This window comes from Motacilla alba, chromosome Z (assembly GCF_015832195.1).
Source record: "Motacilla alba alba isolate MOTALB_02 chromosome Z, Motacilla_alba_V1.0_pri, whole genome shotgun sequence".
NCBI classification, from domain to species: Eukaryota; Metazoa; Chordata; class Aves; order Passeriformes; family Motacillidae; genus Motacilla; species Motacilla alba.
This window is the reverse complement of record NC_052046.1, coordinates 48,968,827-48,994,407: the sequence shown is the minus strand read 5'-3', so window position 1 is coordinate 48,994,407 and position 25,581 is coordinate 48,968,827. Positions and strand designations below refer to the sequence as shown.

Sequence of the window (25,581 nt, the reverse complement as noted above, 5' to 3'; positions counted from 1 at the left end):
AGACAGTAGGTTTAGACTAGATATTAGGAAGAAATTCTTTACTGCGAGGGTGATGAGGCACTGAAACAAGTTGCTCAGAGAAGCTGTGATGCCTCATCCCTGGAAGTGTTCAAGGTTCATTTCTGCCTGAGGGGAGAACTTAAGCAACCTGGTCTAATGGAAGGTGTCCCTGCCCATGGCAGTGGGGTTGGAGCTAGATGATCTTCAGCATCCCTTCCTACCCAAATAATTCTATTACTTCATGATTCTGCTTCATGTGATTTTTTTTTTTTTTTTTTTTTTTTTTTTACATCCTAGCATTGTAGAGAAGAACCCTATGATTAAGTGGTAATATGTGTAAAGATTTTGTTACATCCTATTTGAACTTTATAACTTGCATGTATTTCTCTTTCTAGGATATAATGTATTTACTTTCTCTAGGGTTACTTAATCCTGAACTTTGTGTCCTTCATAAACTCTCAGTTTTCTTCAATCCTTTAGATTAAAGTTTCTGTCAGAGGATGGAGATGGCATAAATGAGTCTTACGTACCACAGGATATAGAATTCAAAGTGTGAGATCAGATTTATGATACAAGGAGCCCTGCAGAGACTTGTTTTGGTGTAAGAAAGGCTTGCTTCTGTAAATCAACCAGTTCTTTAATTGACTAAACTGAAATAAATCTCTCCTAACTAAAAACATGAACTCTTGACAATGCTTAATTATATCAAATTGAATTTGCACCTGAAGCTATGAGAAAAAGCTTGCCTTGGAAGTGATGTAGAAGTTACACTGAAACTGAATCTGAAATCAGTTGGCATGTGATAACTTTGATCTTTACCATCTAAGAATATATTGGTGTGAAAATTAAAATAAATCATTATACTTGATCAAGAAAGGGCAGGGAAAAAAGGCACTTCTTACCTTTTATTTTTTCCCCAAAGAAAATGTTTTCCTATATCACCAGATACTTGATTTTGTTTATGCATGTAATTTGTTCTGTGAGAATATATTTCCTATCCTATCAAAATAAAGGGTATAATGTTTGCTCTTTTCTGTAACAATTTGCTCAGTCTCCACTTTTCTGTTATTCTCTGGGTCTCACTGTTTTGTAGTCAGTGAATGAAATCCTGATCACTTGAAATCTATACGTATGTCTAGAAAATCTTAGTGTAACTCCAGGAAATGCATATTTTCTTAGTATACATATATAAAAAATAGCCAATACCTTAGATGAATAATTATGTTTAGTTAAGTGCTTCTGCAAACACAGATTAAGCTTTAGAACTTACCTGCCATATTTTTTTCACACAAGCATTTTTTGGCACTATTTCAGGATAAAACAGGAATGGAATTTTATACTAGAGTGCCGTAAGAAAGGTATTCCTCAATCAAAATACCTCAAGAATGGCTTTGTAGACATCAATGAGAAGAACCTGGACACCCATGGAAAGAATCCTCAGCTCAAGAAGAGTCATGCCTTGTCAGATGGAGTAAATAAAGAACAAAACAAGTTTATTTTTCAACTTTCTGGAGAGCAGTGGACGGTAAATCTAATAGTAAATATATTTCTGTTGGTGAAGAGTTTGAGTTTCTTAGACTGTGTCTTTTAATTCTGCCCTTTTCATGGCAAATATGAAATTGATGCTTTTGCATGGTGTTAGAAATGACCAAAGTATTTTCTACCTCAGCCTGAACTAGTGGTTTAGTTTTCAGGTATGACTATTTTAAATTCTCTGCTGTAATTCATCCCCCTCAAAAATTTTGGTATGGGCAAAAACATTGCAATAAGGTCTCTTTCTCTAAAATTCCCAGTGCATGAAGAGAGGTGAAAATAATATTTGTTAGCTTATTACTGTCTTCTACTAATCAGAGATCTGTATTATTGCTCTAATGGTGTGATAACACTTTCTGAAGCTCTGCTCAGTTTAAAACTAATATTAGCATCAATCCACAAGGGTCCTACTGAAAAAACCCACATTTGACTTGCAGATATTTTTGATGTGAAATAGCAGCTTGCAGGTAAGATATGAATTAGTGCTGGCTTTAAATTGAGAAAGTGGTGGGTTACAGCTAGTCTGAAGATTTCTGGAGTTGTAAAAGCTTTGACTGAAGTGTATTTAGAGAAACGTTACTAATGATAATGTGAAATTAAAATTTTGAATTTTTCATGTGGTATTGTCATTCCAAAAAACAGAAGTCAAAACATTTATAAAAAAGCTAGAATTATTTTTTGATTGACCTGAAGTGTAAATTTATCCTAGATTTGATTTTGAATCTCATGGTGTTTTCTTTTTCAGTTTTCATTTTTCTTTCTTGCTTTAATTTCCCTCTGAATAAACATACAATATTTGAAATTTCTGGGCTATAGAAAACCCTGATTCCCATTCAATTCTACTAAGGAGACTTTTTCTTCAACTGGTACCAATCATTGACCTGGTAGGACTGGTTGTTGGGGAGCTATCACATCTCTTCATTCAAGAACTTGGGATTTTGAAAGTGATGTTTAAGATGTGTAGTCAAATACTGCATGCTTTTGGGTAACTAAAGTTTAGAGGTACTTTAGGAAAAAAAACAAAACGAGAGAGAGATTATGGCTGCTAAGACACTGATATAGTAGAACCTGCAAATATCCTTAATGCATCAGTGTGTAGAGAGTTGCATAATTAGACTTTTCTGTTGCTTTTTCCCTTTTGCCAAACAATTAACATTTTGCTTTGTCACCATAAGCTAGGCTTTACATTAGGAGGCAAAATCAAACATGCATGTGTTGTTCTGTTTTCCAGAACATTTGATTTTAATTTGATGTTCTGAAAACTCCATTTAAGAGAAATTGATGTACTGTTATGTATATTATGCCACCTTGAGCAATACATTCCTAACCACCATGGGTTTTGATATCTTCTTATCAGATGCTCTGTGTGTCCATATCAAACAGCCCTCAAGTCTCATTGTCCAGCTCCAGCCTAGCTAAAGTGAGTTTCCTGTTTCAGCAACAAACTGTGACATAGTTCAGATGTCTGCGGACAAAAGTACAATCACAGCTGATTTATTCAGATCAGTACTCCTTCAAAATTGAAACATCACTTTCTAACAGATGAAAGCTTTTTTAAAATTCTGAAAACTCACTTGACAAAGTTCTGAAAGAAGTGTATATCCACTTACTGCAGAAATTTTTTCGTTTTTGTCTCTTATACAAATCATACCACTTATTTTGCTTTTTAAAGTCTGAACTGTTGCTTCTGAACCAAAGACAGAATCAGATAATATAGTATTTTCTCATATTACTTTCTCACAAAAAAAAAAGTATTCACATTTAAGCAGAATGAATTTTCAAACTATAAAACCAATGCTGCAAAGTCTGGCAATCTGCACATGAATAAGATCTGTGGACATATGACAGTTTTCTCAGAAACGTCTGTATGTTATGTAGCTGAGAGCTGTGGTGTCAATTGTGGTTTAGTTTTTTTGATGTGTTTTGTGCACAAATACATCTTTGAGTTGAAAGTTTCAGTGATTAAGCACTCAGGGACTTGGAGAAGTCAGAGTTGGGATTACCTGTGCAGATTTATGGGTACATAACAAGCTGGATTTGCTGTTGACTGGCCACTTACCATTGGCAGCAGCAAACATCACATTCCTGTAAAGTATCCATTTGGGGACGGGCTGCTGAATCTTCTATCTTCCTTTTAGCTGATAAGTATTTCTATTATGTTTCCCCTTTTCTCCCATCAATGAAATAGTAATATATCCTCTAGACAGTTGATAGCTAAAGCTGAGTAGGTTGTTGGTGTGACTTAGAGGTTTAATTTTGAGAACAAGACTTGCTTTTGAGCTATACAATTTCTTTTTATGGATGCTGGGAAGCTAAGTCACACAGAGGAGTAATCCCCAGCATAGGGATGTGGCTTTGACATATCCTTTTCATAGGTCTCAATGTCAGAGTGCCCAGGCTGTCTAGTTGGTAAAAATGTAGCCTGGTTAGAAAGAAGCTGCTGCTTTGTGCTCCATACTCATATAGCATCTGGCTTACTGATACTGCATTGTTGAGTAGGAGGTCAAAAAGGGAATTTGTGAAACACTCTATGATGGAATCATAAAATTGTTTAAGCTGGAAAAAACCCTTAAGTTCATTCAGACAAACTATTAACCTAGCAGTTGAGAGATGCAATCATTGCCTTTAGTCATGCTTTAGCAGAATCCCCATGAGGTTATCTGGCACCTGGAGAACCTGGTCTTTCCTTATCTCTGAGGATACCCCGCATAGCCAGAGTACTTGTGGATACATAACTATATGCACCCAGTCACAAGAGTTTGGGATAACTTGGGTAAATATTTTTAAAATAATCTGGATCATGCCTTTCTGAAAATAATGTCAGACCATCTTCTGAGAACCTTAGTAAAGGTGAAAATCAGAGCAGATGAGATCTTTTGAAGTCCTAATAGGAATTCCTTCCTTTGAGACTTCGTGCCACTTTTTTCCCCACCTCTCAAATATCATCAATATGATAATGTATTTTCATTAGGTGGAGACCCACTGTTCCTTGTAAAGTAATTGTTTTAACATGTCTGAGGAAAGATAAATCTCTTTGACAGCAACAAAATAGTTAGGCAAAAAAGGATAATAATTTTGTAACAATTAGCCTTTAACACTTTTTGGTATATTTCTATTTTGGTGTTCACGACTATGGGCCTCCTGAAAGGCATGTATTTCTGTGAAGAAGATGAATAGAGTGAGTTATTTATGGATTTAAAGCCAAGAAATTATGACACAGTGTTAAAGTAGACAAGGGAGCAGTGCAGTTTGTGCTTTTAACAAAGTTAGAGTGACAGTGGGATCAGTGAAAAGAGACTGGAAATAAGAAGAATCAAGTACAAATCAGATTTTCTTAGAAGCAAGTATAACAATCTTAAACATGATACAGCTAGCACTGGGCATGCCTTGAAAGGGGATAAGTACACAAATGAAAACTATTTGGATTCTAGGAAAACAAAAGGAGAAAATGTTAGATTGCAAGAGCGAATGACATGTTACAGCGTTCTGTGTAGCTCACACAAAAGTAAAAAGTTCACACAAAAAATACTAGGTTAGACAAGTAGGCACAAAGTAGTAGCTAAAGAGACTTGAACTTAATTTTACAGTATATGAATTCTGAAAAAATTGTTTTTTCTTTATGCAGATCGTTATTCAAGTCCCTCTGAATCTGAAAGACATTTTGTAACTTGGGTTGTGCTTTAACTATGCCTGTCCATGTAGCTAGCTTCAGCCTATGGGCAGTGGTTGATAACTACATTTACATGTCAATGTTGTAAATTACTTGCCAAAGCTCCATCTGGCTGGGGCTGTTTGACAACAACCTTAAGGTTCAGGGATCCTTGTCTCCCTTATACATATCAGACAAATATTTTAGGCTGGACACTAGGGGAAAAGTTCTTCACAGAAAGAGTGATTGGGCATTGGAATGGGTTGCCCAGGGAGTTTGTGGAATCACTGTCCCTGAAGGTGTTTAAGAAAAGAGTGGATGTGGCACTTGGTGCCATGGTTTGACAAGGTGATGTTAGATCATAGGCTGGACTCAATGATCTCAAAGGTCTTTTCCAAGCTAGTTAATTCTGTGATTCTGTGGTTCTGTCACTCAAGTGTCTACCTCCCATGGGTGTGCATTTCTGCCAGCTGGGGACAGTAATGAATCAGCATTTGCAGTTAGGAAAGAAAAGAGTATACCGTAAAGAATAGTCTGGTCTCATAATCATAGAATGTCAATCTGATATTGTGAATGAAATCGGACGGGTTTTCTCTTATTTTTCTCTTTTAATAAAAGAGGGCAAATCCAGTTGTATTGCCCCAGCATTGAGTCTCCTAAGTCTTCCTGTGTCTGCAAAACATTTGGGACTTTGAAAGCATGACAATGGTGTGTTGTGCTACAAGTGACTTCAGGTTTCCAAGGTATATTCCAGAAAAATAAAATTACTTATTTGGGAGTTTTACAGGCAAACACACTGTGAGATATCTATCTATCTATCTATCTATCTATCTATCTATCTATCTATGGGTTATGGACCTTTGAATTTTGTGTTTGAATTGGATGCCTAGGGAAAGAAAAAAAACATAATTGATGAGAACAACACTTGAGAACCTCTGTACACATAAACATGTATTGACTCAATTAAATTAGTTCAGAGAAACAGCACCGTTAGAACTAGAAACTGAGGCAAAATAATGCCATGAATATTCATATGAATTTTTAAATTAAATCACTTTAACTCTGTTTTTCCCCTCTGAGTGTTTACTTTCTTCTGTTAATTAATGAATGTTTATTCTCTAGTGAATCAGTGAATTTTAAATATTTTTCACAAAACATTCAGGATAAACAAATTTTTAAATGCTGTGATATCAATATTGGCAGAGGAAAGCTGATGATACTCCTCAAATATCGAGTAGGACTGCTCTTGGCTATGCTGCTTTTCCTAAGTAGAGGATTTGGATGCATTTCTACTTTAAAAAACTTTAATGTCAGATGTGCAAGTAAGTGAGTGGTGGTAAAATTCTTTACTCATAAATCATGATTTTTTGCATTTAATTTCCTCACAAAACAAGGTAGCAAATTACTATATTTGTATTTATTCTCACAATTTTATTGTCTAACATAATACGTATTTTCACTGAGAACAGAAAATTTCCAATTGCTATTCCCAACTGTTTCTCACACTGATGTATTTATTTCCTACAAAGGGTCAAAAAGCATTTCTGCATTGAATGGACAGGGAAAATCTCTCTTGCACTTATGTAAATTCCAGAGATTTCCCCAGAGATTTCCCCATGGAAAAACAAAAAACCCCAAAAAACCCCAAAAAACCCCAAAAAACCCCCAAAAAACCCCAAAAAACCAAAAAAAAAACCCCAAAAAACCAAAAAAACCCCAAACCAAAACAAACCCAGAAAAGATATTCCTGACTCAGTCATGACCACATTTGTTGTTAAAGGTGGTCCCACAACATACTGTATTTCATAGAATCATAGAATCAGTAAGATTTGAAAAAAACATCTAAGTTCATTGATTCCAGCCATTAACCTGACACTGCCAGGTCCACCAACTAACCAGAAACCCAAAATGCCTGGGGAATGTGTAGCCTGGTGGCACTGCCAGGATGTAATCCTTCTCTGCTTCTGGGCTCCAACCAGTCAGGAGCTGGAGTGCAATAGGCATGGGAGAGGCTAAGGGCAGGGTTTCTGCTTGGCCTGTAGAGGAGGGGCATGGGGCTTCTCCAGCTCTGCCTGTTGGCATGGGCCTTGCCTGCTCTCCTCTTTTTCTCAAGAAGCAACAGGCACAAGGGAGCAGGGTTGGCAGATCATCCTGTTTGATTGACATGTCCATAAAAAAGCCCCCCACGCTGCTCCCTTGGGACTATGATGTCCCACCACAGATTTGTAAATGCTCATGGTTGAAAGGAAAGCAAAAGTCAGAGGGTCCAAAAAAGCTCACGGAGTTTTATCAGTAAATTATTGTTGCAATTTGATATTAAATTGCTCTGCCCAAATGAAGGTGCAAATGAGACCAAGTGCTGGTACTAAAACATTTTGTGTACCAACTTTATTAAGAGCATGGGGACAAAATACTGAGGTGGGGAGGAGGCAGAGAGAGATAAAGAGATAGAGGAGATAGTACAAGCAGAAGACAGATACCAGTGAGTGCTTGTTTAAAGTATATGCTGCAAATGTTATTAAGCCTTTCTTTACACCACCTTGTTACTTACATTTTGATTGGTGGTCGTAGTCATTGATCACAGTCTTCATCCATGGTGGTGATGTGAACATACCATACAGAGGGAGACAATAAGGATGAAGCAGAAGAGACAATGCAATAAATCATGTATGAAACAATTACCATTCCAATAATTATATGTTGCTGTTCACTTGAGGGTCTCTGGGGAGTCCCCGGGGGGCCCCCTAAGGTGTGTGCTCGCTGGTAGCAGCAGACAGGCAAGGAGACTCCACACGGCTTCTGAGGGTGCTGATTAGATGAGGGTTTATTGAGGGTCCCACCCCTGGGAGCAGCATGGTTTCTGAGGGAGAAGGAGAGAAGGGGGAGAGAGGGGGAGAGAAGGAGAGCCTAGGGAGAAAAGGGCCAAGAGGGGGTCTGGTGTCCCCCGCCCAGTTTAACAGGGAGATTCAAAGTGGGTGCAGAAAAAGACTTGGGCCAATGGGATTACAGATACATGATACTTCAGGGGAGGATCACAGGCTTGGAATAAACCGTACATTTTTGAGGGGTGAGACAGAGCATACCATTTAACTAAAATGTAGCACCACAGTTATACAACATTCTGTGTTGGCTAAATTTAACATTCCACATACATCTTGTTCTTTAAGTAATGGATCTTATAAAACCTTTTTTGATACTTGTTGGACTTAGTTCTCCAGAGGCACACTTTGTCCAATTGCTTGATGTATGCATTTGCCATGTTATGTTTTCTATTGCCCTTTGATGTGGTCTGATAACTATATAAGGTGTTTCTTAAATCTCAAAGCTAATCCAAATGGTACAAGACAGTTCCTCATCTTGCAAATCCAGGTGTCATTATAGTCCATCAAATGTATTTAGGGACCTATAGGAGCAAGATAGTCTTTAACAGGCAGTGAGTGTGAGGGATTGCACAAATACCGCCTGTTGGATATAGGTCCAATGCATCTTGATTTCCAGGAACTGGGCCCAAAGTCAAGCCACAGGGTGAAAAGTCCCAAATTAGGCCTGTGTCGTATGTGCTTGGGAGAGGTAACATCCCTCAGTGCTTTGTCAAAGAGTACCATATTGGGATAGAAGGGCAGAGACGACAGGCTATGGGCAGAGCTTCCTAGGTGGCCTTTCTCCTAAGCACAGTTTGTGGCACAATTACTTGCTACACTGAGGTTAATGTCTCTGCAGAGATACAAATAACACCTCCCTTCCCAAGATTTTTTTCTCTGAAGCAGGACACTGAATTTTATCCTCTGGGATCTTTTAACCCTACATCTTCAAGGTGCTCAATAATATAGTTTTGAATATTTCCCACTTTATCTGTGTTTGGACCCCTAATCAATGCATCATCAATATATTATTATCCCCTCATCTACTGGAATTGTAGATATTTTTTTGGGCTAGGGTAAAAAGTGCTAGAATGGAGGGGTCCTAGTCTCCCTGCGGTATTTGGTGAAAGTGTATTATGGCCTTCCTGTATTATGGCAATTAACTCAGCAACGTTAGGCACTGCTGCTGTTAAAGGTGCAGTATTAGCATTTAATTTGCCCTAATTAATGGTCAATCCCTATTTTCTGTTTGGCTTTTTTACTGGTCAAACAGAATCGTTACAAGGAAAGTGAGTGGAAACAATTATCTCCTTTTTCCACATGAGAAATTCCCCCTGGATTTGACTGGAGGTACTTTTGGAGAGAGGGTTTCCTGCCCTGAAGGCAGGTATCTCACTACCTGTGCAAATTTGCCATCATGAACAGTTCATTTTTTCAGACGTTTCTGGAAATGCATTTCTTGGAAGCCTTTGGGGGTTTTGGGTGGCCTTAACATCCCCCTACAGTCAAATGCTGCATCTTGGCCTTGTTTGTGTCCCTAGGTGGTACTGCATTGTGCTTATCTCTGGAAGCTACAACAAGCATGTTTGTCCTGGAAAAGTGCTGCTCTACCTGGTCCAGCACAGCCAACTGTGTGGCTGTCTTCTCCAGCCACATTCTGTTCTTTCCCGTGGCATGTCATTACCAAAAATCCTTGGTTATTATCAATAATTCTTGTCTTTTATTACTAAAATACTTGGCTGGATCCACAGCTATCCATCTGTATATTGTTGTTTGGGACATTCACATTAGCCCCTTATCTTCTGGGATTTTACAGGGATTCTGCACAGGTTTAGGGCCAGCTGCCATCTCCAGAGGTCCACCTGACACTGGCAGTGGGATGCTAAAGTTCTGGCTGTCTTGTGATGCAAGGGCACTGGAACAACTTGCACAGAGCACCAAGTGCCCTCCTGAAGAGGGAGGCCTGTTGCGTGGAGAGAGCTGTAGGTGCAGACGTGTGTAGGACATGCTCAAATGACTTCCTATTGCATGCCACCAACTCTTCCTCCCAGAAAGTGTTTTCTTTGGAAGTGATTCTTTCCCTCGCACCCCATATGTCATCGCCTTCAAGGTTGGAAAAACACTCTTCCTCCCAATCCATATCTTCGTCCAAGCCTTGCTGCCTGCTGAGGACATGGGCTTCCATCTGGCTTGATGTGGAGGAGCTGGGGCATGACCTGCAGGGCGTGTGAATTTCAGATTCCTGGCTCTCTCTGACTGCTGCTCTGGATGGTGCTGTCATCCTCATAGCCATCATTTCAACCATCCAGGGGGGCTCATAACACAGGGTCCCAATTGGGCCCATTTCTCTATTCCTTAGAGGTGGGCTGCGGAGGTGGGATACTCCATTGTTAAAACCCCAGTACTCTGACCATGCCTGACGTGTGAGGGGCAGGGGAGGCTTCTCTTTTCTAGCGCTCCAACTTTGGTTTTCATTGTGTTCCACTTGAAACAGGTGTAGGAGGTTGTAGAGTTTCAAGCATTCCCTCTCCTCTACCAACACCTTCCTGGTCTCTGGTACTTCCAGGACTGCCCCTGCTGCTGCCCCTGCCCATTGCCCGCTGAGGGTGTGGGCTTCCAGAGGGCTTGGTGAGGAGCTGGGGGGTGGGCGGCAGGGGCTGTGTGCAGCAGCTCCCTGGCTCTCTGCCTCTGCTGCTGTCACCTGCTTGATGAAGTCAGAAGATGCTGCCTTGTACATCTCTTGAGCTTCAGTGGTGAGAGGCACACAGTGCTCCTCGGCCTGCAGTGCTGCCTGTGGCTGCATGTGGCCCACCTATTGGCAGGAGGAGAAAGATGAAGAGGAGGAAGAGGAGGAAGAGAAAGATGAGGGAGGGGGGGATGGTGGAGGAGGAAGATGGGGGGAGGGATGGTGGTCCCATCCCCCCAGTCCTTCACCCTGTGCCTTTTTGGCAACCTCTGCCACTGAGGCATCCAGGGGAGATGCTACCTTCTGAAGGAAGTGTTCTCCTGGATTGGGCCCTCCAGGTCTTAGCGCTCTTTAAGTAACCTCAGGGTCAGGGTGTGGCCCTGTGTAGCAGTGGTCTCTAGGCACCATGAGACCCCTGCATCACAAAGGGCCCTGGAATGTGCTGCTGTGACAATGGACCACACCCCAGCACCCTTATAACAGTGGGGTGGGATGCGCAGAGCTGGGACTCGGTGGACGCAGCTGGAAGCAGCAATGCCTGGCAGGCCCTGCTTTCTCCACACAGAAGCTCCAGCTGAGCTAAACCACCCCCTCCCACACAACCCCAGTGCTGAACTCTGCCCTGTCTGCCTTCAGTTGCTTGGGGTGCCACCACCCTGGGCAGCCAGTGGCTGGGGAGTGATGTCCAGATGTCAGAAGGATTTAGGCTTGCCACAAAGCTATCCCTTCTGTGCAGAACTGTAAATTTATCAAAGAATGCTTGTGTGGATCAGCCTTGTACACACTGGGTGAAAGAAAATGCACAGTTGTTTTGGGACAACAGGGGGGACATGGGTACAGTGCCAGTGTTGTGCTGGGGACCTGCAGTGGGGAGTGCCTGGAACTAGCTTCAAATTTTTTTAGAAGAGTGGGAGATTTGGATCCAGAATTTTATTTTGGCCCATTACAGATAAAAGTATAGAGCTGGAAAAGAAACCAAATTTAAACCTAGAGCTTTGATCACAGTTTTAGTTCAGGCTCAGGCCTAGTAGGTGAATTCTCGTCTAAATAGAGATATTATAATCAGCAATGGTTGTATGTTTGTTATTTATTTCCCTTTAAAACTTTTTTTTCTCTTCCAAAAATCAAACAAGTTTGAGGTATTGTTTTGCTGTTAAAGGCAAAAGACTGGCTATCCTCCAAGTGTCAGTCTTCATGCAGCAATTTATCAGCAGGCTGCCAGCTTTAGCATGGCAGCGGAAGATTACAAAAGAACACAAGAGGATCAGAGAGTAAAGCAAACATAAAACTTGTGGAAGTTTCAGTTCCCATTCCTATCTAGTTTGTAATGAAGCAAAATATCACATCAATTTATGTTTCAGCAACACAAACATAAATGCATTTTAAAATGGAAAATATTGAAAAAGCACATAGTAGCAAAGTATTTGCATTCTTGCTTTTGCAAATTGTAAATATGATCATATGATATAAAGAAATATTTGTAAGAAAGAAAAGCAAGTTGGCAGCTGGTAGAAGAATGGAATCTACTTCCATTCTTTTGAAGTAGTGTCTAAATGTATTTCTGTTGCTGAACAGGAATATCTTGGTGCTCTAAGCATGTCTTAATGCAGACATAAAGATTAAAAAAAAATCTTTATGCATCAATAACAAATATTTTTCTTATTTTGGCTTAATTTTTCTAAAAGGATCTATGACTTTGATCTTGATCTGGTAGAGAGCCTTGTGTACTGCACTGTTTTCAATGTATCAATGAGAATTTTTTTCTTCCTCCTTCAGTGTGGGAGAAGAGCATGGCTGTTGGCTTCAGAGGACAAAGGGCTGTATTTGCCACCAAAGAGCTGGAGGTGGTGTGTTGTGACAATAAAGTGAAAAAACCCATTAGGTGAATAGAAAAGCTGAGACTGACCTGCAGTGTGGAGAAATAGAGCAGAAAATAGTGTCTATTAATATAGACATCTTTTCCCCTCCAATGTGGTTATTCATCTCTTTCTCCGAATCATGGTTCTTCCCTACAGAGATATCTATAACACGCCAGCTAAATACTATCTCCTCTGTGCTGAATTTTCCATTCTTTAAAGACAGGAAAGAGAATGCTAATTGCATTTGATGTTGTCCTCTGTTATTTTATTTTGCTGCAGAAAAATGTGTAGCACTGAAGATGAGAAATAGTGACTAATTCCACAAAGTTGGAGAGATTTCTCACTACCAGCCCTGAGGCATTTGAGGCATTTTATTTTTTAATTGTCATAAACTGACAAATATAGAATATGGATCACAATACAATACACACATTCACCTAATCGGAAAGTGAAGTAAGAAATGAAATTATCCGTATCAAATATGGAAGAGAAGGTAGCAAGTCAGAGCAACAAAACACAGGTTTTATGTCTGCATGTGTAAATTTGAAAATAACTGAAATGAGAGGCAATAACAACCAAAAAATGTCTTCTGAATCAACAGTCCAGGATATCAATAATTACAGTTAGATGTTTTAATTTAACTAAGAGTTAACTAGCACTATTGCTAATCCAGAAGTTCAGCAGTAATAAAAAAATTCAAATGCATCATTCTTAAAATGTCTTGGGAGAGCTATGAAATCTAGAAGAAAAAAAAAGAAGAGGGCAATATCCTTTTTATAAAAATCAGTAATTCCTACTGTGTCATACTCTTCACACACAGGAAACAAATCTGAAATTTATAAAAGAATCAAAGGCCGAAACCCTCACATCTCTTCTTACAGTGCAAAGTTAGTGGCAGAACCACTTCGAGTTCATTTATTCCACATGTTACCAGTGCACAGTGTTATAAAACCTAGGACAGACTGGTAAATTATGCAATGCTTAAGAAAGTAGAGGTTAAATGATCAGACCTTCAACTTTTGGAATTGATTTTTGTCTGTTTCAAGATCAAAGAATTTGGTGACACAGTTCAAACAAAGAGATGTACATCTGAAGTGAATACCAATTAATTAAAGCAATTTTGTAAGAATGTAAAGCTTTGTAAATTTAGGATTCATTCATATATTGAAGACTTTTGTTAAATAGAATAATCTGAAAATAACATAGAAATTACAGGAAATTTCAAAATTATTTTGAATTTTGAAAGCAAAGGGTTCTGCATGACTAAATAAAAAATTACTTGCAAATGTGGACTGATTTAAAATTCAATTTTGTTTCTTAATTTTAAAATAAATGTCATTGTTTCTAAGGAAATCCTCTATTTTTTTTTTTAACATTGATATAATATCTTAGGAAGTTAAGCCAGGTGATATACGTGTATAGTGTCTGAAACGATTCCTGTTCCCTCTTGGAAAGCAAATTTTGAAACATTGGCAGACATTCAGAAAAAAAAAAAATCACAGCTTTTTTTTTTTTTTTTTTTAGCAAACCCTATTTAGGTATTCTCTATGTGCTCTTCTGTTCTGTGCTGCATTTTACTACATCTTGATGTGTGAATTAAAGCACTGAAATGTGTTTTAAAGAAATCCTCCACCTGGAAAAAGGAAATAATGTGTGAGACACCAAACAGATTGAGTTCTTCTGATAGGTTTCTGTTTTGGAGCAAATAATTGCATTAGGAGTTAAAAAAATGAATATGTGATGAAGACAGCCGCAGTGCTCCTCAAAAGCAGACAGCTTCTGTAAGGCTTTGACAAACTATTCTACATCAAGATACTTAAGGCAAAGTGCATTTTTCTCCCTATTTGGAAACAGGGTAAAAAATGTCTAAGTTCATGCTTTCTGTTTGCCTGTTCTTATTTCATTGACAGGAGCTCCCAGATTCTCTGAAGGAACAGATCTATCTGAAAGAATGGCATGTGTACAATACATTGATACAAACCATTCCAGCCTACCTTGCACTATTTCAAGATCTGAGAGTACTGGAATTGTCAAAAAATCAAATCAACCATCTTCCAGCAGAGATTGGTGAGTTGGTCCAAGATATTCAGATATTGATACTCATATCATTTAACTCTATTGCAGGGAAATGAACATCCATGGATATTCTTGTTAATTTACTGATAATTGTCTTCCTCGTTTACACTGAATACTCCCCACTACATTTTTATATCTCTCTGGCTTTAATTATACTTGAATAATTGTATTGAAAGCCATGAATATAATATGGAAAAAAGTTATGACATTTTTGTTATCTGATTATAAGGCAGTTATTGCTTGTATTCACGTAGATGGAGAGTTGTTTCTGAGAACAGGTGGTGTTTTATATTTCTTATGGATTAAGAAAAATAGAAGTATTACAGAATTTTAAGCCTCAAACAAGATGAATCGAAACATAAGATATGGGAAAAAGGCACAAAAAAGAGAATCCTGCAAAAAAATATAATTTTTAAATTTTTTTAAGAGTTCAGTAATGATCTTAATTTATTGAAGAGATATATCATAGAGTAATTGATTCATAGAAAATTTTGAATTGGAAGGGACCTTAAAGGTCTTCTAGTTTCAACCCCACTGCTGTGGGCAGGGACACCTTTCATTAGACCAGGTTGGCCAGAGCCCCTTCCAACCTGGCGTTGAATGTTTCCAGGAATGTTGCTTCTACCACTTTTCTGGGCAACCTGTGCCAGTGCCTCAACACCCTGAGAGTGAAGAATTTCTTTGTGATATCTAAACTAAATCTACTCAACTTGGTGTTAGAAGTTTCAGAGAAAAAATTCTCAATGCTTAAATACTTTGGCCCTTGCCATTTTTAGCTACATAACAATAATTTTAATGCTTGCCTCTCCTATATTTTTAGGTCTTACAATAGAAAAGCTTGTTTGACAGATTGTATTGGTATTGAGAGGGATTTACTGCTCTTACAATGAAAAAACATAGCTGTAACAGGGGGCATGTTTGAGAGCTGAAGAAACTGGGCCTATTGTGGGCTTGCCAGTGACAAGCTCGTGCACCTAGGTGTACTAATATCTCAGCCTTTGATTTGAAATACAGTAGTCATAAGCTTTTACCCATGAGTGCCATTCCTTATGTACATTAAGAAATAACACTTTAAAGACTCAAACCCTCACCTCCCTTGATATCAAAAGTTAAACTAAGAAAAACAGGAAGAGGAGGAGCATCCTGAAACACAGAAATCTGAGCTAGAACTTTCTACTCTTTTAATATTCTCTTAGTCAAATAACATTCATACTTTTGATTTATTTACTAGCACTGTAGTTTAGAAAGAAAATTTTACATAGACATCGAGATCTATTTAATAGTTTCAGCCCGGCTTCTAAACACACTAACAGATCATAAACAAGACACGAGCAGGAAATAATGGACATAAAATGAACATTAACTGTTTTATCAGCACTTTGACTGCAGAACTCAAGTAGGTCAGTGAGTTTAATGGACAAACACCTTATAAGACACAGTTTGGAAGAAAGTGGAAATAGCATGGAAGAAAGGGGAAAGGCTGCTAGTTTCCTGTCAGATGTTACCCTAAACCATTAAACAGAAGGGTTTAAGGGGTTGTTGCTTAACCATCGAGGCAGGTAGAAACAGGAAAATTTTTCTTTATTCTTATAGTGTTATGCACTGTTAATGAAAATAATCCCTAAGAAAAAAACCAATAACGTTATTAAAATCTGTTTCCACAATAAAGGCATGAACACAGATCTCAGAATCACAGGATTGTTAAGATTGGAATTGGCCTCTAAGATCAATGAGGCCAACCATAAACCTATCTCCACTGTGTTCATCTCTAAACCATGTCCCTAAGTGACACATGTACACATTTTTTTATTAGCATTTTCGAGGATGGTAATTTTACCTGTTATTTGGGTGGCCTGTTTCAATGCCTGGACAACCTTTCAGTGAAGAATTTTTTCTCTAGCATCCAATCTAGACCTTCCCTTGTGCAACTTGAGGTAATTTCCTCTTATCCTTTCACTTCTCCCACTTTTCACATGTGAGAAGAGACTGACCCTCACCTTGCTACACCCTGCTTTTCAGGCAGTTATAGAGAGCGATAAGGTTACCTTGCTTCTCTCCAGGATCAATAAAACCAGCTCCTTCAACTGCTCCTCATAAAATTTGTGCTCCCCAGCTCTGTTGCCCTTCTCTGGACACTCTGCATCACCTCAGTATCTGGGGTTGTAGTGGATCAGAAATGGTATTCCCCAGTTTAATGTTCCCACTGAAGCACTCCAAACCACGTGGCACTCATTCATTCTTGTCTCCCTCTCCCCTCCTCTTTCAGCTATGTGGAGAGGAAAATTTGAGGTACAAAATGTAAAGATGACAGTTTGAGAAAGTACAATTTCCTAGAAATAGCTAGAATGTCAGTTACAGAGCAAAGAAATGATACCCAACTGCAGTTACTTGACCAGAAGGGTCCACTTCTATTCTGAAAAACTCTGTAAGGTGGTATAGAATAATCTCCGGGTATTAGGAATGCCCCCTCCTGGCTGCTGCAAAATTTAGCCCTATCCTGGTCAAAGCCAGGACAGGAGCCCAGAACTGAATACAGGATTTGTGGTGTGGTCTCACTGATGTTGAGTACAATAGGACAATAACTTCCTTGGTCCTGCTGGCCACACTATTTTTGATACAGGCCAGGATATCTTTGGCCTCCTTGGCCACCTGAGCACACTGCTGGACCATGTTTGTCTGGCTTTCAACCAGCATCCCCAGGTCCTTTTCTGCCAGACAGCTTTCCTGCTCCTTTTCCTCAAGCCTGTCGTGCTGTCTAGGGCTATTGTGACACAAGGACAGGACCTGGCTCATATAATTGCCCTTGGCCCATTGTCTAGCTACTCTAGATGACTGAATATCTCTCCTACCCTCTAGGAGATTAATTTTCCCACCCAGCTTAGTGTTGGTTGCAAGGTGACTTAGAGGACACTTGATCTCCACATCCAGATAAACAATAGTGACTTTGAGTTGGACTCAATGATCTTTGGGTTGGACTTGATGATCTGGGTTGGACTTTATGATCTGGAGGGTCTCTTCCAACGCAGTGATTCTGTGATTCTGTAATAAAGATTCTAAAGAGGGCTGGCCCCAGCACTGATCCCTGGGGAACACACTGATGACCAGGGCACAGGTAGATTGTTCTAATAGAAGGTAATGTAGAGCCTTTATCAGACCTTTTTTTGGGAAACAAGGAAAAAGGAATCATTGCTTCTAGTAGCAATCACTGTTCTTTCAACTGCATTAAAATGATGGGATTTCTGCTCATCAGTAGCTTTTATATAATTCCCATTTATTCACTTTCCATCAAATACATTTATCTTGCTAGCTTATACCCATGATTTATTTCTTTCCATGTTTTTGTTACTGGTTTTTAATGCAAATATTTGCCTGGAAGGGCCAGAGAATGTTAGAAAATGCTTTGTTGTAAGGCTTCCCTCAGACACGGTGTTAAAGCACTCACCATCCTCCTCTCACCCAGGAACATTTGTTCAGAAATTTTATTTTTCAAGATTTATTACATCTAATAACTCCTCAGTGGAAACATATATTTGAACATTAGACACCACATAACCAAATCAACAAGTTTGCTAAGCTATAGATACTACTTATATGTGCATATATATATCTTATATATAATTCTATATCAGAGAATAATGCATAATCACTCATGTAGTCTAAAATGAAATAATACAAAAATCCTCTCCAAGACTCTGTACCTGAACTGTTCAGCACTTTTTTGCCAAAACTTCCTGGTGTTTTTCAGTCTTACTGAATGTTGTGCGTTGATAGGCCACCTGTTAGTAAGGCACTGGGACTGCTCTTTTTGTTATGGCATAAATTACAGAGGAGATTTATCTTAATTTTTGTAATGCTCTCTTTGTTCATGTGTAAGGGAATATGCTTGCAAATTGCAAATAGCTGTGCTTTTATTTAATGTACTATGTCTACATACAGAGATGAATATTATTGTGTATTGGAAATGTTAATTATTTTCATAAGATATTATTATGGAAGGTCTAGGATATTTTGAAGATTTAAATAGTGGTTCTAAATGAAATCTTTAATACTTTAAGTACACTTATACATAAGTCAACTTATCTACTAAATTTTCACATGGAAAACTATTAATGTGGATTTGATTTGGGAGCTCTAAGCAAAGAGTGAGGACTGAGTGTTAAATCAGAAGGTAAGGTGCCTGGAAAGGTTAAGTGCTAAGGTATTCATCATTTTGTCTTCTGCTTACAAAATAGCAATAACTAGGTAAATATTACAGCTCAAATGTACTTGAGAGCAATGACTGATTGTTGATGTTGGCAGTGATATACATCTTGTTGAGTCTTTAATCTTTAGACAGAATTGAAGTCAACTTTAGATCAACAAATCATCCAGCAGAGAATAACCCTGTGAGGCATATTATGACAACTTTTGATTCTCACAAGAGGTAAAGGTATGAGAGAACATCAGGCGATAAGAATATTTTCAATGAAAAGAATTATTGCTGCAGTAGAAGTTTCTGGATTTCTGGAATATTGACATTCATATTCCTGTTTTACTAGATTTAGAAGATAATGCTATACTCTGAATCAAAGAGAAGAAAGAGTTGAATCCATTATCAGATATTTCATATCACATTTTTATAGTCACATATGTATATGAACAAGAACATATTTATAACAGAAGACAGCTGAGAATTTTGATTTGATAGCTTTTGTGTAATAGTAAATATTTTAATCAGGAAAAGAAAAAAGAAAAGAAAATAAAAAAGAAAAGAAAAGAGAAAAAAAAAGGAAAGAAAAGAAAAGGAAAGAAAAGGAAAGAAAAGAAAAGAAAAGAAAAGAAAAGAAAAGAAAAGAAAAGAAAAGAAAAGAAAAGATCATGAATGGGGTGTAGCCAGGGATTTTCTTTGTTTTCTGAGTGAGATTACAGCTTTGGCTTTCACTCTGTGGCTGCAGTGCAATTGCTGTATGTAAAGTAGCACTGGTACATTAGTAATTGCTATAACTGAAACTATCCAACAACATATTCTCATATTCACATAGGAAGTAGTGAACTGAAGTTTCATATGTTTCCAAAGCCTTTGTGCTGGCGTGAAACAGTAAGGTTATACTGGGATTTTTTTGTCCCACAAATTATACTTCTCAAAGAGCTGTTAATAAAATCTTTGCACTGTGTTGTGTCCCATTTTTGATTTTCCAAATATTTAGGATTAAAAATAACTGCTTTTGAGGCATACTTTATTAAGAAATTGCAGCAAATTTTTGTCTCTTTTATATGCACAGTATAAAATTTCCTTTGTTCATATCTTTAATCCAATTTTCTAGAACTTAGCAGGAAAAACTATTAGTAATAGAATTTTAAGTTCTTGATACCTAAAATAGCTTTTTCTATTAATGATTCCCAATGTGTTTTGTGAGTTTCCAAGAAGAAAATATATATTCTCATCTTAAATGCTTATTCTGAGGAACTGCAAACTCATCTATTACCTTTGTCATTTATTCAGTATTCAGTGTTATTTTTCCAACAGCTTAGTCTTGTATGAAACAGGGAAAAATTTTGTTTATATCTTCCTTTTGAAGAGGCAGTATTAAACACTGGTGTTGCAAGTGGACTATTTTTATGAGGATATTTTGGACTCAGTTTTCAATGGCAGCCTCTCTTCTCACACTTCCTGAGTGCATGGCACTGAGGGCAGGGGTTGGAGGAGTAAAGTCACTTGCACCGCAGGCAAAGATCAGGCTCATGACCACCTGAGGAACCTCAGTATAGACATGTCTATGAGAACTGATGAAGTGCATCCCAGAAGCTTGAGGGAACTGCCTGATGTAGCCACTAAGCCACTCTGTGACATTGGAAAAGTCATGGCAGTCTGGTAAAGTCCCAGGTGACTGAAAGATGGGAAACGTTGTGCCCATTTTAGAAAAAAGTAGAAAAGATGAAAGGGATCATGTGAATCTCATGAGATTTAACAAAACCAAGTACCAGGTGCTCTGCATGGGTTGAGGCACACTCTGGTATCAGCACACACTGAGGGATGAACCGATGGAGAGCAGCCCTGCTGAGAAGGGCTTGGTGGGTGAGAGGCTGGACATGACCCAGCCATAAGCACTCCCAGCCCAGAAAGCCAAACGTGTCCTGGGCTGCATCCAAAGCAGTGTGGGCAGCAGGGGAGGGAGGAGATTCTGCCCCTCTGCTCTGCTCTGCGCTGGTGAGACTCCACCTGGAATCCTGCATCCAGTTCTGGGGTCCCAGCACAGGAAGAATGTGACCTGTGGGAGTGATATCAGAGGAGAGACAGAAGGGTGATTAGAGGGATGGAGGGCCTCTCCTATAATGACAGGCTGAGAGAAATGAGCTTGTTCAGCCTGTAGGAAAGAAGGCTCTAGGATGATGTGGCTTTTCAGTGCCTGAAGAAGGCCTATAAAAATAGCTGGACAGCTGTTTACAAGGGCATGTAGTAACAGGACAAAGAGTAATGGCCATAAAATTAAAGAGGGTAGGTTTAGTTTAGCTATTAGATATTCTTTCCTCTGATGGTGATCAGACAATTAAACAGGTTGCCCAGATAAGCTGTATGTGACCCATCCCTGAAAGTGTTCAAGACCAGACTGGGTGGGGCTTCGAGAACCCTGGTCTAGTGAAAGGTGGCTTTGTCCATGGCAGAGGGGCTGGAACTAGATGATCTATAAGGTCCCTTCCAAGCCAAGCTATTCCATAATTCAATTATTCTATGCTTGCAGATTAATGTAAAAAGTTGTACAAGTGGATCTACATTTGCATTGAGTAGGATCCTTAGACAATAAAGGCATTCTGTAATCTCATCTGTATTTTGTCTCTGACACCATGTTAGATGCAATAATGTAGGCTTGTGTAAAAGATGAATTTGTACTATACTTTGTTCATAACAAATTACAGAATTTAATTACCAATTCAGGTTTTTTAAAATGAATTGAAAATTTAAGTTGTGAATAAATGCAACGACTATGACACTGGATCTCCCATCTAAAAAAGAAATATTAATTGGGAAACTTTCAGGGAGGCCATGGATTTAATTTTGGCTTTTACTGCCTCTGCATAGAAAACACAGAGATGTCAGCTGTTTAATTCCAGAATTTACGGAATTTATAGAATGAAAATCCAGCAACATTAAGCATAGTTAAAAGCAGTATTTGTACAGCAATGATTTTACTATTACTGCTTTTAATTCAGAATTTTAATTCAGAAGTTGTGCTTGAATATTATCTGAACGCACAAGTAACATGTATGGGAGTCAAATCCTGTTTTTCATTTGTGCAGTTATGGGAGGGACATCAGCTTCTCCCTCCCCTCCTAAAGTGCCTCAATGACTGTATTACTTGTCATTAAGCCTGATTTTACTGGGCACCCTACCAAAAATGGTGGAGAACTTCTGCACTAAGAAGACAAATAAGCCCCCAGATGTAGTTTTCAGGGTTGTAAAAGTCCATACTGCCTTACCACCCTTCTTATTTCCCCTCCTCCAAATCACAATGTCTGTGGTATTTGAAGACTGTTTTTGGATTCATCCCTCCATAATTTTGTGCACATTAGCTCAAGACACAGGATTTGAGAATCTTTAGTTTTCATGGATAGTTTTTATAGTCACTCATTTGTCCTCTCTCTCTGACAAAGTTTGCCTAGCAGGTTTCACTCTGTAATCTGGATTACCATTCTGACAGCTCATATAGCCTAACTCTATCCTTATCTACATTGTTTGTTACAAAAACTTTAAACAGTTATTTAGAGGAAGGAGTCATTAGAGATGTGGTGCTGAACGGAAACCAGGTTGAAATAAAAATTTTATGAAGGAAAAGCAAGTTGTTCCCAACTCGTTTGGTTTCTATCTTTCAAAAATATGATTGAGCTTCAAGCAGTAGATCTTGTCTACCTGGTATTCCATGATGTATTTGATACAGAGAACTATGGAAAATGAATGTTTGACTCTAACAGAATGGACTTTGATGCCACAATTTTAAACTGAGCAAAAGACTTGTTAAACCAGAGGCAAAAATGTGTCTATGTGCAAAGAGAAGGTGTTCATGAAGAACATGAAGAATCCATTTGAGGATTTTCTCAAGGATCAGTCTTGACACTTAGCAATTTTCAGGAACAGGGTTACTGAAATTTTCTGACACTGTTTGTCTGTGTGTTGTCACTGCAAAACAAGTGGAAATATGGTAAGGCTGATGAGCAGATAGGCTTCAAAAAAATAGACTAAATTCACAGTTGCAGAGATCAAGATCATGTATTCAGTTTGTGTGCAGCATGCCAGAGATCATTAAATGCAAAAAACGAAATAAATGAAATTCCAAATCTAACAGTCACAGGAGGACTATCCAGTAATTTTATATGAGAACAGATGCAAAATAAGTCTATTAGAACTATTTAAGGAGGGGAATTTTTATTTTGTCAACAGAGACTAGAAAAAAAGGCTTATTCAGGCTAGTAAAATTAATTCTGGGATGTCTGTTACCTATGAAAACATCAGAAGTAAACAGCCGGGAAGGAAAAAAATCCATTTAAAGATGAACTAGACAAAAGAATGAATGCTTATAAAATTTCTACAAATAAATTTAGGCTAGCAATCTGAAGATTTTTCCAAATAAAGAAAATTAAGAAACTCAGTAATTTCTTATAATACTATAACAGCAGCAGATGTAAAAAATATACTACTTTTCCAATGGAATGTGATAAATGAAAAAAAAATGGTGTCATGAAGTGGTCATGCAAGGACTTTATTCAGGAGATCCTGGTTAGTCTTATATATGTCTTATTGTCCTAGAGGACGTGTTATTGCTTGACTACTGCTCACTTGTCAGTTGTCATAACTTAACCCACTGGAGAGCCCAGAGGTGAAAAATAGCCCCTATAGAATTCCAAGAGATTTCTCCCTGCAGGCAGATCTTGGTAAGCTTCATCCCATTCGTCTACGTTGACCTGTGATTGTTATGGAACTAAAATTCAATTGCATGACTCATGCCTTTTCCCAGTAATTTTCATAATCTTAGTCACAGCAATTACTGCAAATTGACTGTAGAATCTGTAGTGCCCTTCTGTCATGTTAGAGAGAGACTATATATCAGAAGACAAAATGTGATGCAATTTTTACTTGTCTTTTTTCTCATACCTGCCAACCATACTGGAAACATTGACATACATGTTAGATGCTGTGAAAGCCAGGCAGAGAAGCTGTTCTTGAGTCCATCACACAGAAAGGCTGCTGTATTTTTGTGATTTCTTTTTCATAAATGGTTCTACTCCATGTCTCTAATGCATCAGAGATGACCACCTAAACAGAGTTAGATGAGACAATGACTAGCATGTTATTAACACCAGATGCCTTGCCTAGTAGTCCATTAGTAGTTAGTTCTGCAATTACTAATGGATCTGAGAGGCAAAAATTTCAGTGACTGAAAAATTAGCAACATCTGTTGTGGTTTAACACTTGTAGGCAGCTAAGCCTCATACTTGCTTAGTCCCCTGCAGTCCAGTCTCCCACAGGAGGATGAGGAGAGAAAGCGAAAGGCAGAAGTGAGAAAAGTCGTGCATCACAATAAAGACAGTTTATAAAGAAGTAAACAAATCAGTGATGCAAAAGCACTCACTCACCACAAATTGATCCACATTCATTCTCTAAGCAATAGAGACCTTAAAACTCACTCCTATTCCACCCCTGTCTCCAGCTTTTACTGCTGAATGTGACTATAGCATAATCCTTTGGTCAGTTTGGATCCAATGTGTCAGCTCTGTCACCTCTCAGCCTCTTGTCCACTCCTAGCTGACTCACTGGGGCACCAGAGTAAGAAATAAAATTTTTTGCTGTGTTAGCACTGTTCAGTTATTACTGTTGTTTGGTCATAAATCCAAAACATAACACCATATGAGTTGCTATGAGAAGCACTAACTCCATTCCAGACAGAACCGGTACAATATTCTGGTGGTGGAAGAACAGGCAAAACATTCCATGGCTATTGAATAAATAGTTCTTCTTTCATTCCAATGGGATTTGCTCTCCTTTAACAAGGGATTGGTTTATTGAGGAAGTAAATTGCGATTTTCTGATTCTCTAGTTTTAAGGCATTTCTGTTTCAGTCATTTTTTGTTGCAATGAAGTGGTAAATTCATGGTTATGTTACTTAGCATGTGATATAATATCTTCATCTACATTATGATATCAAACGTGGTGAGGTTTCCTGATCAGTAGACTAAGCTTCTCTTATTTTTAGGTGCTTAAAAAATTGGAAATAATTTATTTCCATATTTTTAGGCACCTAAAAATAGGTGCTTAAAATGTAGTTTACATGTTGACACAATTAAATTTGTTTTATTACCTCAACAACCCTTATCAGATTATAGTATACTGTCAAAACAATGCTGGTTGTAATCTTACAGAAATCTTTTCTTCAATTTTAACTAAACCAGCAGCTTACAGCAAAGGAAAACAAGGTCACTATCCTAAAAGGAAAGCTGAATTTTGAAATACACCTCAGTTTCTGGCAGAGCTAGAACTGGAAGGAAGCTGGGTGGAAGACACTATGTTTTTCTTTTTTGTAACCTGTAGAGACTAATGTAACAGAGTTATCACAATATATCCCTTGTCTGCCACATATGAGATGATTTGGGTGGTCCAGTCATCATTTAAAGACAATGTTGTGTCCAAGGGAAACTATGGGGTTTAGGTAAAATGGTGGGTGATCTGGTGACTGCTAGTGGTGGCCATCAAACTGCATGTCTCTGGCGCTGGCAACAGCAATTTCTCAGGGAAAAAAAAGTAAGACTTTCTACTCCTTAAGCCTCTTCTCTGTACTTTTCTGTGGAAGCACTAAATAGCCTCTGGTGAGGCTTTCCACAGATTGCAAAAGGTGAGCAACTCTAAGCCAACATTTGCTTTGGAGGACGTTTAACTAAATGTTAATGTCT

At 38.4% G+C, this 25,581-nt stretch overlaps 1 protein-coding gene across 1 annotated transcript in view; it reads left to right on the top strand.

Annotated features, from left to right (window-relative positions):
- The window catches only part of LRRC2 (leucine rich repeat containing 2), a 73,916-nt gene that overhangs the window by 22,044 nt on the left and 26,291 nt on the right, over positions 1 to 25,581 (top strand). Inside the window, exons 3-4 of the mRNA XM_038124684.1 lie at positions 1,315 to 1,525; positions 14,499 to 14,655. Coding sequence (XP_037980612.1) covers positions 1,315 to 1,525; positions 14,499 to 14,655 — 368 coding nt within the window. The remainder of the gene's footprint in view (positions 1 to 1,314; positions 1,526 to 14,498; positions 14,656 to 25,581) is intronic.